The sequence below is a fragment of the Pleurodeles waltl genome, chromosome 4_2, assembly GCF_031143425.1.
Source record: "Pleurodeles waltl isolate 20211129_DDA chromosome 4_2, aPleWal1.hap1.20221129, whole genome shotgun sequence".
NCBI lineage: Eukaryota > Metazoa > Chordata > Amphibia > Caudata > Salamandridae > Pleurodeles > Pleurodeles waltl.
The window spans coordinates 862,157,665-862,172,529 of NC_090443.1; the positions used below are offsets into that span (position 1 = coordinate 862,157,665).

At 46.5% G+C, this 14,865-nt stretch overlaps 1 protein-coding gene across 2 annotated transcripts in view; it reads left to right on the plus strand.

The window, feature by feature from the left end:
- USP24 (ubiquitin specific peptidase 24) overlaps positions 1–14,865 on the plus strand; it is a 1,409,949-nt gene that overhangs the window by 607,536 nt on the left and 787,548 nt on the right. For both annotated transcript variants that reach the window (XM_069232604.1, XM_069232603.1), the window contains exon 35: positions 4,282–4,437. In XM_069232604.1, the coding sequence (XP_069088705.1) occupies positions 4,282–4,437 (156 nt within the window). The remainder of the gene's footprint in view (positions 1–4,281; positions 4,438–14,865) is intronic.

Here is a 14,865-nt window from a genome sequence, read left to right on the forward strand (position 1 = left end):
GACCGGGCTGAGATGGAGGAGCTCCTCCAATATCTCCCAGATGAGCACAGTAAACATGGTCAACAGATAGTCTCTGAAGGACAGTCTCTAATAATTCAACACGCTGTGCATTAGATGCTGCAGACACAGCTGCACAGGGGATAAACACCAGCATAATCCTAAGGAGACATACATGACTTAGATGTTCCGGCTTCAACCCAGAACTGAAACAATTTGTGCTAAACATGCCCTTTGACAAGGAGTATCTGTTTGACCCTCAAATGGACTCCACACTTGAGAAGCTAAAAAAGGACACCGACACCGCGCTGTGCAGTCTCAGGCGCATAGAGGCAATTTTCATCGTACCCCATTTCGAGGCGGTTATAAAACAACATCCTCTGATCAGTCTACTTCCCAACCAAGGCAACTCTCCTCCTCTTACTCTAGGGGTTATTTCAGAAGAGTCTCCAAGGGCAACAATAATGGAGGCTGAGGAAAAAGCACTGCCACACATGGCTCTTCCTCAACAGCTAAACACTGACTACATGCAGTTCCCGATCTCTACACCTCACCGGTAGGGGGGCGACTTCAGGATTACTACACACAATGGACCCACATAACATCGGACCTATGGGTCCTCTCCATTATCCAACATTTTTATTGTCTGGAGCTCACTTCCACACCTCCAAACATTCCCCCTCTCTCCCACAGGTTACCTCACTAACATCTCACCCTTCTAAAGGAAGAGGTACAATCCCTTCTCAAGGGTGCTATAGAGCATGTCCCATTCCAGTATCAGGGAACAGGAGTTACTCCCTATACTTCCTCATCCCCAAAAAGGATGGATCTCTCAGACCGTTAAACCATTGCATTATCTCAGAACTCTTTCACATGGTTGCTCTTCAAGATGTTATTTCACTCCTTCAACAGGGCAATTTCATTACAGCCCTAGTCTTGAAGGGTGATTACTCCACATACCAATTCACCTTGTACACCAGAAGTACCTAAAGTTTGTGTTGGCAGGAAAACATTATCAATTTAAAGTCCTGCTTCTTGGAGTCACAACCGCTCCTAGGGTATTTACAAAGTGCATAGCTATTGTCGTGGCACACCTCAGAAGGCTAAGAATCCATGTAGTTCATTACCTAGAGAACTGGCTCATCAAAGCCAGCACACTACAAGTGTCAATCACACACTCAGACCATCATAAACCTACTCCACAAGCTAGGTTTCAAAGTCAGTTTTCTCAGATCCCACCTACAACCTCTTCAGATTCAGCCATATCTGGGAGCCATTCTCAATGCAGAGTTAGGGTTAGCATACCCCAACCCAGCACACATTCACAATTTTCAGATAATGATTCTGATTTACAGGAAGAACACACCGATACAGTCAGGACTGTCATGCGTCTCTTAGGAATGATGGCATCCTGTATTGCCATCGTTCCTCAGGCCAGACTCCATATGCATCCACTGCAGCAGTGTCGGTCTCATCAGTGGTCTCAGTCAGGATTTAGTGTTGGTAGACTGCCATACTCACTGCTGTCTGCAATCGTGGAACACCACTGACCTATTAAAAAGACAACCTTTTCGAGACCCTGTGCCTCTGCTCATTTTGACCACGGACCTGATGGGTTGGGGTGCACGTGTTCAGGATCTCACAGTGCAGGGCCTTTGGGATCGCAATCTCTAATCCATGCATATCAGTTATCTGGAGCTTCAGGCAGTATTTTTAGCCCTGAAAGCTTTCCTTCCTCACCTGTCACACAAAGCTGTCTTACTCCAGATGGACAACATGACCGCTATGTATGATCTACAAAAACAGGGGAGACCCAGTCATCCCAGTTGTCACAACCTGCTGAGGCAATATAGAAATGGGCTCTTCACCACCACATTCATCTAGTGGCAGAGTATCTCCCAGGATCCGACCACAACTTTGCAAACCTACCCTGCAGGATGCATTAAATAAGCCCACGAATGGGAACTCAACCCATAATTCCTCAAATATACTTCCAAAAGTTGGGAATTCCTCAAATAGACCTTTTCACCACAGAAGAAAAAACTAAATACCTAAACTTTGCATCCAGGTACCCACACCCCCTCTCTAGGGGCAGTGCTTTATGGATGAACTGGTCAGGGATATTTGCTTACGCTTTTCCACCACTCTCTCTCATTCCATTCCTAGTTTGGGAGATAAGACAAACATCTCTCATCATGATCCTTGTAGCTCCCACTTAGGTACAACAATCATTGTTCACAACCCTCCTGGACCTTTTTTGCTGCACCCCTACTCGAAGCTCTCCAATAGGCAGGATCTTCTCACTCAGGAACAAGGACACTCAGACCCACTGTCACTCAACCTTGGGATATGGCTTCTGAAGTCTTGGAGTTTGGTTATCTACAGTTAGCTTCAGAATGTATGAACATTAAGGAAGCTCATATACCAACAACTAGAACATGTTATGCAGCAAAATGGAGATGTTTCGTTTGCTTCTGTCCGACCAACACATTAACTCCATTACGATTACTGCCCAGGACATTGTTTTCCATTTGCTTCACTTGGAGAAATACAACTTGGCTTCCACTTCCATTTGTCTACATCTTGCAGCCATAGCTGCATATTTACAAAATGGACAACATACTTCCTTGATCAGAATTCTTGTCATTAAAGCCTATATAGAAGGCCTTAAGAGTCATTCCACCCAGAATACCTCCAGCACTGTCTTGGAATCTAAATATTGTGCTCACCAGGCTCAGGGGATCTCCTTTTGGGCCACTTCATTCATGCTCTATTCAGTTCCTTTCTTGGAAAGTGGCATTCTTTGTTGCAATCACAATCGCATCACTCAGACGTGTTAATGAGCTCCAGGCCTTATCAGATGAAACGTTCTTGCATTCTTGTGATAAAGTGGTTCTTTGCACAAACCCAAGGTTCATACCTACAGTGGTTTCTCATTTCCATATCAATCAAACCATTGAGTTACACGTTTTCTTCCCATAGCCTAACTCAGTTGCAGAAAGAGCCCTCCACACTTTAGATGTCAAACGGGCCCTCATGTACTACATTGACAGGACTAAACATTTCTGAAAAGCTAAACAGCTCTTTGTAGCTTTCTCTGTTTCTCGTAAGGGGTAACCTAATATCTAAAAATGGTATAGCAAGATGAATAGTTGAATACATAGAAACCTAGTCAAAAAGACAGTTACCAGTGCATTCTACTAGGAAAAAAAGCACCACCATGGCTTTCTTAGGGAACTTTCCTTAAATGGCATTTGCAAAGCAGCTACTTGGTCCACATCCTAAACATTCACAAAACATTACTGTGTAGATATTCAAGCACATCAGCAAGCCAATGTTGGGCAGGCTTTATTAAGAACACTTTTTTGAACAACTGTAATTCCCACAGGCTAGTCACCGCTTTCATAGAGGGACTGCTTTACAGTCTGTGCAGAGCATATGTATCTACAGCGACACATGCCATTGAACGGAAAATGTTACTTACTCAGTAGATATCTTTTCGTGGCATGCAGTGCTGTAGATTCACATACGCCCTCTCTCCTCCCTGGATGCCTGTGGCCGTTAGTCACCTTAGATTTGTATGTATTTGTTCATATGTACATACATTTGCATGAAATCTTTCTCTATACTCTCGCTCACCCGCCTGCGGGAAAACAATCTAACAAAGGACTTGATGCCTATGCGCAGTATCACCAAGAAAGAAGAGTTACTCTATCCCCGTGACTCAGAAATGCCTTTTCATATAAAAAACTACTTGTAACACTCCAAACCCAACACTAGATGGCAGGAGATATCCAGAGCATGTGAATCTACAGCACTACATGCCACGAACAGATGTCTACTGGGTAAGTAACATTTTCCTTCATGGATAGGCTAATAAAATGCAGTTAATTACCTATCTGTGTACTCAATTGGATACTAAAAATGTATCACTTCCAAAAGCAGCCTGTAGTATTGCATAAGATGGAATATAGTAAAATGGGCAAGCATGATGTGTTGCTTCAGTTCTGCGTTTTATAATTTTTGAGTCCTCAGTCATTTGTTTATATTTGAAAGTGAGCAGTTTAGCAAGGTCTGCACCAGTTACTGCCATGTTGCTGGATCCAGTGATGGCTAGGCTCAGTCGCTCTTAGCCAGATTGTTTTGCATTTTTAGTTTTTTGGTATACGAGAAGATAACACATACAAATTAGAAATAACCTGTGAAAAGCTTTTTGGTAGATGTTGCACTCATGTAGCACAATTCTTCTCAAACTCATTTGTTTTGTATTCACTTGAAAAACAGGTAGTAACTGCAGTTCTGGAAGCGAAGGGGAGACAACATCACTGCATGCAGGTATCTGTGTCAGACAACAGTCTGTATCCACCAAAGATGCTATTATTGCAGGAGAGGCTTTGTCTCTTCTTGTCACCTGCCTGCAGTTACGAAGCCAACAGTTAGGTATGTACTAAATTTTATTTATTGTAATCATCTGTGTTTAGCATTTAGAAATATTAGATAGTCAACATCCTGATTTACCTTTTTATTTTTTTAAAGAAAATCCTCTAGTGCTCGCAGTAGAATTAGTTAAAAAAAAAAAAAAAAAAAATTCATTTATGATTTTCTGCAATATACAACTACAAAGCTGCAACAATCATCGTATCAATTCACTCTTTGATCAAAATTATACACATTGTGGTAATACAATCCCGTGAGATAAAATCACAGTCCGTCGGTGTTTACAAATGCAGGCCACACATCTAGCAGTGCAACTGTTTATGACAAGCATAAGTCATTATAGTACATCCTTAGAAATTGCACCGAGCACATTTCAGGTAAAGCGAATCATGTGGCATAAGTTAGGGAAACATTGTGTGTATTATAATTTCCGGTGAAATTGGACAATTGCTCGCCCTCAGATTCTCCTGTCTTCATACAAATTAAATAGGTTTGATATGGTCCCCAGTATTTTTTTGGGCAATTCTGTGGTGGGTTTACAAGGATGTGGAATTCCTATAGCCTGATGCCGGGACATATTGTTTGGGGTCAAGGGCAACAAGTTTGCATGTTTAAATTGTCCTTGGGACAAGTAGGCCCAACCCCCGGCAACACAAATCCTTTGGCTGACAGCTTACAGAGAGGTAATGTGTGTTCATATGTTAATGCTATTTGAACTTGTATTTATGGTTCATTGATAAAAAGGCTTTATTAGGGTGAGTGCTGTAAATAAACGTTTTAAGGTCACACTGCACTGCTGTCAGTAGTTCCACTTAAAAAACAGAAGGGTACACACTTGCTTGAAACGTTTCTGTATGAGGCTAAGTATAATGCTCACAGAATGGTCTCTGATTGGATGCACATGTTTGCAGAACCTTGTAAGCAAGAGTGATGATTCTTTGCTATCAAAATAAATGATCAGAAAAAAAATGCAGATAGGAAAAAAACATTTTGCTAGTATGAAATTTAAGGTGCTATTTCTTTGAAGCGTCATTTAGTGAAAGGTGTTGAGGCATGCTAGTATTTCCCAAAAATATTCCTAAAGGAAATCTGTGTAACCATTTTCAACAAGATTAGGGGAAGCATGAAAATAAACAAGCATTGGCAAAGCCAACGATCTGACATTTGTTGTGAGTCTTTTGGTTTTGCCAATGCGTGTCTTATTTTGACATGGCTTTTGTGACAATTTATTCTTGTGGGAGCTGCCAGGCCCTCACCATTGTAACGAACACTGGCAAAAAGCAACAAAAAATGTTTTTTGGTCCCAAAAAGCACATATTGCCACCAATGACGTAACAAAGGCACCACAGCCCCTGCGGTGCAGGGGGACCCCTCCAGGTGGCACCCCTCAGCACATCACCTGCCCTGAGTGAGTCGGGAGGGGGAGGTCCTCCATGTTCTTTGCAGAGGGCCCCCCTCTAGTTTTGTTACGCCACTGATTGCCACAGTAGTTCCTGGCTTTGAACAAATCTACTTTGTGTGCCAATATCCTCCTTGTGGACATTTAGAATGCGATCACTCACAGTAAAACCAACCCATAGATAGAGAGAGAAATAGAAGTTTAATAAAAAGAAAATGTCTTGGTTAAGACCAGACCTAATTAGGGACCCAATTCTTGAAGAAAGTCACAAAGGTGCACCTATGGTATATGTCTTTGAATTAATGACTTTCATGAATTAACAAGAACTTACAGAAGTAGACCAGGCAATCATACTCCTAGAATATATTTGCGAACTGTATTTTAGCACGAGCAAATATGCATGTGTCGATTTGCTCATGTGCAAATTTGAGCGTTTACAAGTTCACTTCCCTGCCAACCACTTTTTTCCTAACCCTGGAATAACTTCTACTTCCGCCATTGTCAGAAGTACATTTCTAACCTTTCCTAGTGTGGCAAAAGATTAGAGAAGAGCTGGTGAAAATCCTTAAACCTGCAAGTTAGTTCCAGCCTTGTACTATTGCGTACTGCTTCCTCCAGCCCCAGTATGTAGATCTGCAAAAAGGTGGCAAAATAAGGAAACTGCAATTGTAGGGATTGACATTGCAAGTATTCTAACCCTACTATAGTAATAGTAGCCCTGGCATAATCTATTATCAGAGCTTTTACATAATGAGATTGCTGCCATAATTTGTTGCCAAACTACATGGCACCAAAAGGATTTTTTTTACAGGGCAAGTAGATGCAAGAAGCAACCTGTCCCAGGGACAAGTAGATACTTTATTAAATTCCACTCATTATACGTATCTGTGTGAGTGTTTCGGTATGCTGTATCAGCATGCCATTCTTTTAAGGTAGGTAATGATCCACAATCCCACCTCCTAGCCACGCTATGTTTCGCAAGTAAAAGGCCCATAGCCACCAAATGCCTAACTCCCTTGTCCACATGCCTATCGTAGCCGAGGAAAGCTAATAGCGGCGTGACCACTAATTGGACTCCTGCTATGTCCTCCAGCTCCGCGAAAACATGGACCCAGAACCGTTGTATCCCAGAACAGGTCCATGCCATGTGGAGAAAGCCCACCTCCCCCTCGCTACATCTCAGACAGTCTGTTGTAGTGCATAATCCATACTTAAACAGCCTAAAGGATGTGTAGTATGTCCAATTTATACATTTAAAATGATTTAGCCTGTGTCTCCCATTAAGGGATATAGAACGAATCATGGGGCAGCAGTGCCGCCACTGCGCGCCTGTTAAAACTATATTTAGTTCCCTTTATCATTCCAATCTAGCTTTCGTTAGTTCTAGTCTGTGTACCTCCTGGGCGTAGGCATGAAGCCGGACTACTAATTTACTATGTTTAGAGTCTTCTATCACTGTAGCGAGTGGCAGCATGTCTGGCGGATATAGTAACTCATCTCCTAGGAGATCATGTAGTGTGCTGGCCTCTGTAGTACTGATAGTGCACGAGCAGCGTTGGTGTGTCCACTTGTTCTATAAGCGATTCCTAAGCCCGCACTACCCCCTCATGAAAAAATCCCCCATATTCTCAATGCCTAATTTCCGAAGCGCTACAATTGCTTCTTTGTCCCTGCCTAGACGGAACCAAGCACAAAACTCAAGTTTTATTTGAGGCGAATATAGCAGAAGGTACTACCTGCTTGGTCATGAGATTGTGTCAAGCATGTGTAGTGGTATTCAAAAAGTCAAATACACCATAATGTCGTTTAAGAGACAGAGATTTTTGATAGGGTAGGGTGCCGACATGTCGGGTTCTATATAAATCTGGAGGGCTATAGAGCCAAGAATGTGCAAACATTGAGTGTGCTGCCCTGTAATAAGTCTCTAAGTCGGTGGCATTAAGTCCTCCCATGTCATAGGGCAGGGTTAGGACCTGCCACTGAACTCTTGGTTGTTTACCCGCCAATGCTAATCTGATCAGAAGTGACTGTAGAGTGGAGAAAACAGAATTTGGCATAACATGGGAATATTCTGGAAAAGGAATAAAAAAAAACCGGAGTACCACCATCTTAATGATGGCAATACGTCCTTCTAGGGTAAGCTTTAGTTTAATCCACCGTTATCTAGCTTTGGTTAGTTTTTGTATAGCTATTCCTTAATTATCTAACTTAACAATCGCAGGGTCCATGTTAATTCGTATTCCCAAGTATCGTACTAAATCTGTTTCCCATTTAAGAGAGCAATCCAGTGGTATCGGAGTCATGGCCGAGGTCAGAAGGAACACTATAGACTTGTCTTAATTAATCCTCAAACCAGAGAGCCTGCCAAACCCTGTGACCTCTCGGAGCACAGTTGCAAGGTTATGAAGTAAGTCTCGGATGTATAAGAGGGTATTGTCTACATAAGCAGATATTATTAAGCTGTAGCTGGGGAAGTGGACGCTCCTGTGACTGATATTCATGCAGAGCACACGCCAGTGGCTCCGCCACCAGCGCCTATAGCAAGGGTGATAGTGAGTAACCCTACCAGTGTCCCTGGTGATGGCTATTGAGTCGGAGACTGCCCCATTGGTTCTCACTCGAGTTGTAGGAGCAGCATAGAGGGTCTGTAGCAGTTGAAGAAATAACTCCACCACACCAATAAGGCATGGCACCTGCATCATAAAGACCCATTCGACGGCGTCAAACTCCTTTTTGGCATCTAAGAAAACTACCACCTCTTGCACCGCAGGGTCCATGTGCTGTGTAGTGCCAAATAAGGTTCTGAGATTCATTGTAAGGCTATGGCCTGGGATGACTCCTGCTTGTTCTGACTTCACCACATCCAACAGAAGTGACACCAATCTATCAGCAAGAATTTTAGTGTAAAGTTTGGTGCCTACATTGATTAAGGAAAGGGGTCTGTATGAAAAGCTTTGCGGATTTGCCAGGCTTAAGCAACATGATAATCAGTGCTTCTCTCATAGCATTTCCTTATCCTTCCCCATTTCCTCATAAGTGTTATCAGGTGTGGTATTAAAAGATCTTGATATGCTTTGTAGAAGGCCACTATAGAGTCCTTTCCTTGGAGTTGGTTGGAGAGCAGGTCCGCTGCTCATCGTACACTTGAATATGTTTAGAAAGCAGTCAGTCCTCCAGGTTTCTGGAGGTTCAGCTGCAGGACGAGGCATCTTCTGGTGCAGAGTCCATTGAGGAGTGCAGACAGGCCGAAGGGGGTTGGTACCAGGTCAGCTGCTGCTTCTTCTCTTCTGTGGGTGCGTCTCTTCTTTGTCCTTTTCTTCTTAGATAATCAGAATCTGAGTTATAGCATTCAGGGGTGCACCTAAATACTCAAATTAGGAGTGTTACAGGGAGTGCCAGGCGGCAGCCAATGGGTTGCCCACCTTTAGGTTGACTACACCCTTTCTATGACTATTCCCACTGGGAAGTGGGCATAACCTTAATCCTAGTGGCCTAAATATGTCCAAACAAACATGGAGGAATTTAAAAAGTGGTATTCACTTTATCTCATCCACATTAGGGGCGGGACTGGAAAGAAGGGCACACACCTCTTAATCTCCCTGATTTTCCTGCCTGTTCTGCCACCAAAAGTGACAGGAAGGGGGCGGGGGCTGGTCATCTCCCCCATCTGGAGAGACCTGGATTGCATTACAAAAGCACTTAGGCCTTTGAAGCTTCCCACCCTGGAATGTCCATCCTGCCAGAGTGAGGTGTTAACACCCCCGTCCAGTGCAGGCTTTTGTCTCTGGCTTTCAAGAGAGGTGGCCATCATTTAGCTGGAGAACTCATAATGACCAGTGTCCAGCACATGTACTTTAAATGGCTTCCATTGTCAATCGACAGACATAGCAGGGGCATATCTGCTTGGGCAGGTATGCCATCACATGTAATATAATGCACCCTGCCTTAGGGCTGTAAGGCCTGCTAGAGGGGTGACATACATATATTGTATGCAGTATTAGGGGCCATTACAGGTTGTGTGCTATGTCATGTTTTCACTTTTGTCTGCACCAAGTCACGCAGCCTGCAATGGCAGTCATTCACGTGCTTGGTGAGGGGTCTCTTAGGGTGGCACAATTCATACTGCAGCCCTTAGGGGGCCCTTGTTAGTACCCCAGACCCTTGGTACCAGGAGTACAATTTACTAGGGCCACAGAGGGTGCTAAAAGTATTGACATTGGGGAAAAACGGCTCATCAGTTTTGGAGGAAAGAAATCTGGCACTGGGGACCTGGTTGGCAGAAACAAAGTGCTCTATCTGATAGAGACTTCTAGTGTCAGATTCCTTACCTTAGAATTTTCCTCCAGGCATCAGACTGGAACCGGAGATTTTTTCTTCGATCAATACCCTTGCACATCGGTAGGAAGCGTCTGTCGACTCCGCGGGCGTCATTGGTGTCGTAGTCGCCATGATGACATCAGGATTAGTACATAGACGCCGCCTCAGCGCAGTGATGTAAGTTCTTTTCTTTCCGTGCCGCGCACTGATCCGGAGAGAGCTACCCTTAGTCTCTTTTTGACCGACTTCGAGCATTTTGACGATTTTTGTGAGTTTTTCGTGTGTCGAGGGATGTCACCGAAGACCGGCTTCAAACTGTGTCGGGACTGTCACCGCATGATGACTGTGACGGATCCGCATTGGGTCTGTTTGTGGTGCCTGGAGCGGGACCACGACCCGAAGTCGTGCTCTGAGTGCCGGGCCATGCACCCGAAGGCCTTGAGGGAGCGGTCCCTCAAGCTTACGGCAGCCCTCCGCTCGACTCGTACGTCTCGTCTCGCTCGAGGAGCAGGTGTCAAGACCGGTCGCGGAGCCACCACCACTCGTCGTCTTTGAAGTCTTTGGCCCAAGGTAAGAAGAAAAATCAAGCCATCCTCTGACTTCACCCCATCGCTCGACTGAGACATGGGAGCAGTGTTGACATTCAAGGCCTCTGTCTTCGGATCCTACTTCTGGGTCTGCTCCGCGCCTCCCCGAGAATCCAGGAGCTGGGGTGACCCCGGCCCAATTAAGGGAGTTTTATGAGGCTATGCGCCTAATTGTTGGGCAGTCTGACTCTGCTACGGTGCCTTTGGGCCCAAGGGGTTTGGTTGGGGGGCCTTCAGGATCCGCACTGGCGCTTGTCGTACCATTGAGACCTTCCCCGGTGCCAGTTCAATTGTGGACGCTCCTGACGTTAGTGGTGCCAACCATCGACCCGATCCCCGTCGACTTGGAGTTGGACCAGCGTCTGCCGACAGTGCCTCCTTCTTTGATGGGGCCTATTCACCCCAGTTTCTTATGGGTTTGAATCTGGGAAGGATTGGGGGTGGGGTTGGGTGGGGGGGGGGGGGCGTTCCCTGGACCCTGGGCCCTGGATCCTTAGGAATACCAAGATGACCCTAACTTGGACTTGGCACAGGAGTTGGGTGAGGCCAGTGGTCTGGATACCTCTCCAGATGCCGGCATGCTGTCTCCTCCTACCACGCCTGGTTACGTACATCTGGTTTCTCAGGGGATGTCCAACAGACTCTTATGGACATGCTCTTTGATGGCTCCCGTCTCTTCAGAGACAAGGCAGACTCTGCTCTGGAGAGGTTAAAGGACTCTCTGGCCATGGCTCGGTCCCTCGGTCTTTCCACTGCCCCTCATCCCCAACAGTCAGCCTTTCAGCCTTTTCGTGGCCAAAGAAGGGGCTCCCTGTCTCATCCCTTTTCCAGCTACCGTGTCACCCATGCTGTCCAGCTGCTGCGTGGCCGAGGATGCAGACTCCCACGTGGTCGTGGGACAGGGAACCAGAGGTCTGCCCAGTCCGCCCCTGCTGCAGCCTCCAAACCCTCCTAGTCCGTCCCCTAACTCTGGTCCAGTTGGCAGCAGGATTAACCATCACCTGCCCCACTGGGAATCCATCACTATGGCCAGGTGGGTTTTGCAGATTGTTCGAAGGGGCTACTTCCTCCCCATCAAATCTGCCCCACCAACCATGCCTCCATCATTCATCCGTATACAGGAGGTTCATTTGGCACTTGTAGGAAAATGCCTCTGTTGGCATGGTTAAACCCTAACCTTTTGCCTTTTGTTGATGCTAAGTTATGATTTGAAAGTGTGCTGGGACCCTGCTAACCAGGCCCCAGCACCAGCGTTCTTTCCCTAAGCTGTACCTTTGTCTCCACAATTGGCACAACCCTGGCACTCAGGTAAGTCCCTTGTAACTGGTACCAAGGGCCCTGATGCCAGGGAAGGTCTCTAAGGGCTGCAGCATGTCTTATGCCACCCTGGGGACCCCTCATTCAGCACATACACACTGCCTCACAGCTTGTGTGTGCTGGTGGGGAGAAAATGACTAAGTCGACATGGCACTCCCATCAGTCACCCCTCTAGCAGGCCTTTCAGCCCTACGGCAGGGTGCACTATACCACAGGGGAGTGCATATGTGCATGAGCACTATGCCCCTACAGTGTCTAAGCAAACCCTTAGACATTGTAAGTACAGGGTAGCCATAAGAGTATATGGTCTGGGAGGTTGTCAAACACGAACTCCACAGTTCCATAGTGGCTACACTGAAAACTGGGAAGTTTGGTATCAAACGTCTCAGCACAATAAATGCACACTGATGCCAGTGTGCAATTTATTGTAACATACACCCAGAGGGCATCTTAGAGATGCCCCCTGAATACCTACCCGACTTCTAGTGTAGGCTGACCAATTTCTGCCAGCTTGCCACACACCAGACATGTTACAGGCCACATGGGGGGGGAGAGTACCTTTGTCACTCTGGCCAGGAACAAAGCCTGTACTGGGTGGAGGTGCTTCTCACCTCCCCCTGCAGGAACTATAACACGTGGTGGTGAGCCTCAAAGGCTCACCCCTTTTGTTACAACGCCCCAGGGCATCCCAGCTAGTGGAGATGATTGCTCCTTCGGCCACTGCCCCCACTTTTGGCGCCAAGGCTGGAGGAGATAATGAGAAAAACAAGGAGGAGTCACCCACCAGTCAGGACAGCCCCTAAGGTGTCCTGAGCTGAAGTGACCCCTGCCTTGAGAAATCCTCCATCTTGAGTTTGGAGGACTCCCCCAATAGGATTAGTCGAGTCAGCGAACATCGGGGCATGATCAGATATGCCCCAAGGAAGGATGCGGAGTGACCTCAGATTCAGTACAACTGTTGCCATCAGTGTGATGAGCAGCAGACCAGTGGGTGTAGGCACGTGGATGCCACACCCTCCAGACATCGCAAAGCCCCTATGAGTCCGCCCATGTCTTAAGGTTCGTCGATCGGGTACGTCGAGCAGCGCTAGGCTCTGCTAAGATATCCCAGAGCAGATCCGGAACCGCATTAGTCACCCCCCAGCAATGTGAAGAGTGACGGAAGTGACGCCAACAGTGATCCAATCGCCGCACAGGTAGCCTGCAACAGACGGGAGGGAGAATATAACAGGATATCAAATTGTATTGCGTTGCCTCCATCTTACCCTTTACTCCAGTGTACCTCCCCAGTGGGTCCTCGTGAGCCGTAGTAACCGTCAATGCTAGTGTCTTATGAAGGAGCAGGGCCACTCCCCAGGACCCTCGCATAAACCCCGAATGGTAGACCCTATTGTATGCAAAGGGCACCAAAAAGGAGCAGCGAGTTCCCAGTAGATGCGTCTCTTGCAGTAGGACAACCCCGGGGTGTGCCTCTTGTGGTATTTAAGTACCGCAGTATACTTAATGCGCTCTAGGAGCCCATTGACATTCCATGAAATGACCTAAATCAATTTGTGCATGAGAATTTTGGTATCTAACCCATCAGGCAGCCTGACAAAGGACAGCATGCGGGGACGGTGGACCACGCGCCCAGATGCTAGTATGCCATCGCCCTGTCTGTGACTGTCGGAAAGTGTGATTGTGTGGAACAGCTGTGGTGCACAAAATCTACTTGCAAACTTAACAACAGCGTGTAGTCTAAACCTCTACAAAAACTGTGCCTTTCCCCCTAACTCCACTTCCACCCAAGAAGCATCTGTCTCCCCCCCCACCCCCAAATATCCTAACCTAGGGTAACTCGTGGAGGAGTTTGGCGATCTACATCTAGACACCCCCCGCTCATGTACGGATAATCCGCCTGACAGCTTAAGTACAGTGATATTAAACAATCAGTGATAAGAGTTACTCTGAGCCTGAGGTCCTTCCATTGAACAAAAACGCAGACTTATTCCTCTGTCCTCTCCTCTAGACCGGCCACCTTCGCTGAGTAAACTGTGTCTGAAGGGTGGTCACTAGAGCCTCCACTGTTGAAATTCTATTCTCAGCCTCAGTCACCCTTTTGGCCACTCGCCACAGGTCCTGCAGCACCAGGGAGAGGTCATGTCCGGTGGTGAGGGGCCGGGGCACTTGAAGCCTCGCTGACCCCCACACCCCCCAATCCACCAAAGGGCCATCTTATCCTTATGGGAGTGGGGGGCTCTGCGCTCACCTTCCAGGAGCTTGTCTCTGCGCAACTCCAGCCTGCCACCGGCCTCAGGGGACCCCTCTCAGGCACCCTTTGTCGCCCCCACCCTTAGCTCATGGTGGGGACAATCCGCTGCCAGGCAGGATCATTGAATGCTGAGGAGGAGAGGGATCTCCTTCAGATTAAGACCGCCATGATGCTTGGCTACACCCCTGGCTCTTACATTCTTAATATGCACGCCTTTTGAACCTACGCACAGCCGCTTTTAGGACTTCTGACCCTTAAGACTGTTTTTCTCATTGCTATTACTTGGCACACCATGCCAGTGACCTGCAAGTGTAGTCAGTGCAACCACCATATTCCACCTTATCCTAAAGGACACTTCCAACATCAGATTCTTCATCTTGTGAATATTCCTCAGGCATAAAACTAGATTTGGAATCTTATCCTGAAGGACACTTCCAACAGCAGATTCTTCATCTTGTGAATATTCCTCAGGCATAAAACTAGATTTGGAATCTTTGAAGCAGTACTGCTGTGTGTGGCAGGTGGCATTATGTGGCTCCACTCCGGTGTTCTTCAGCTCT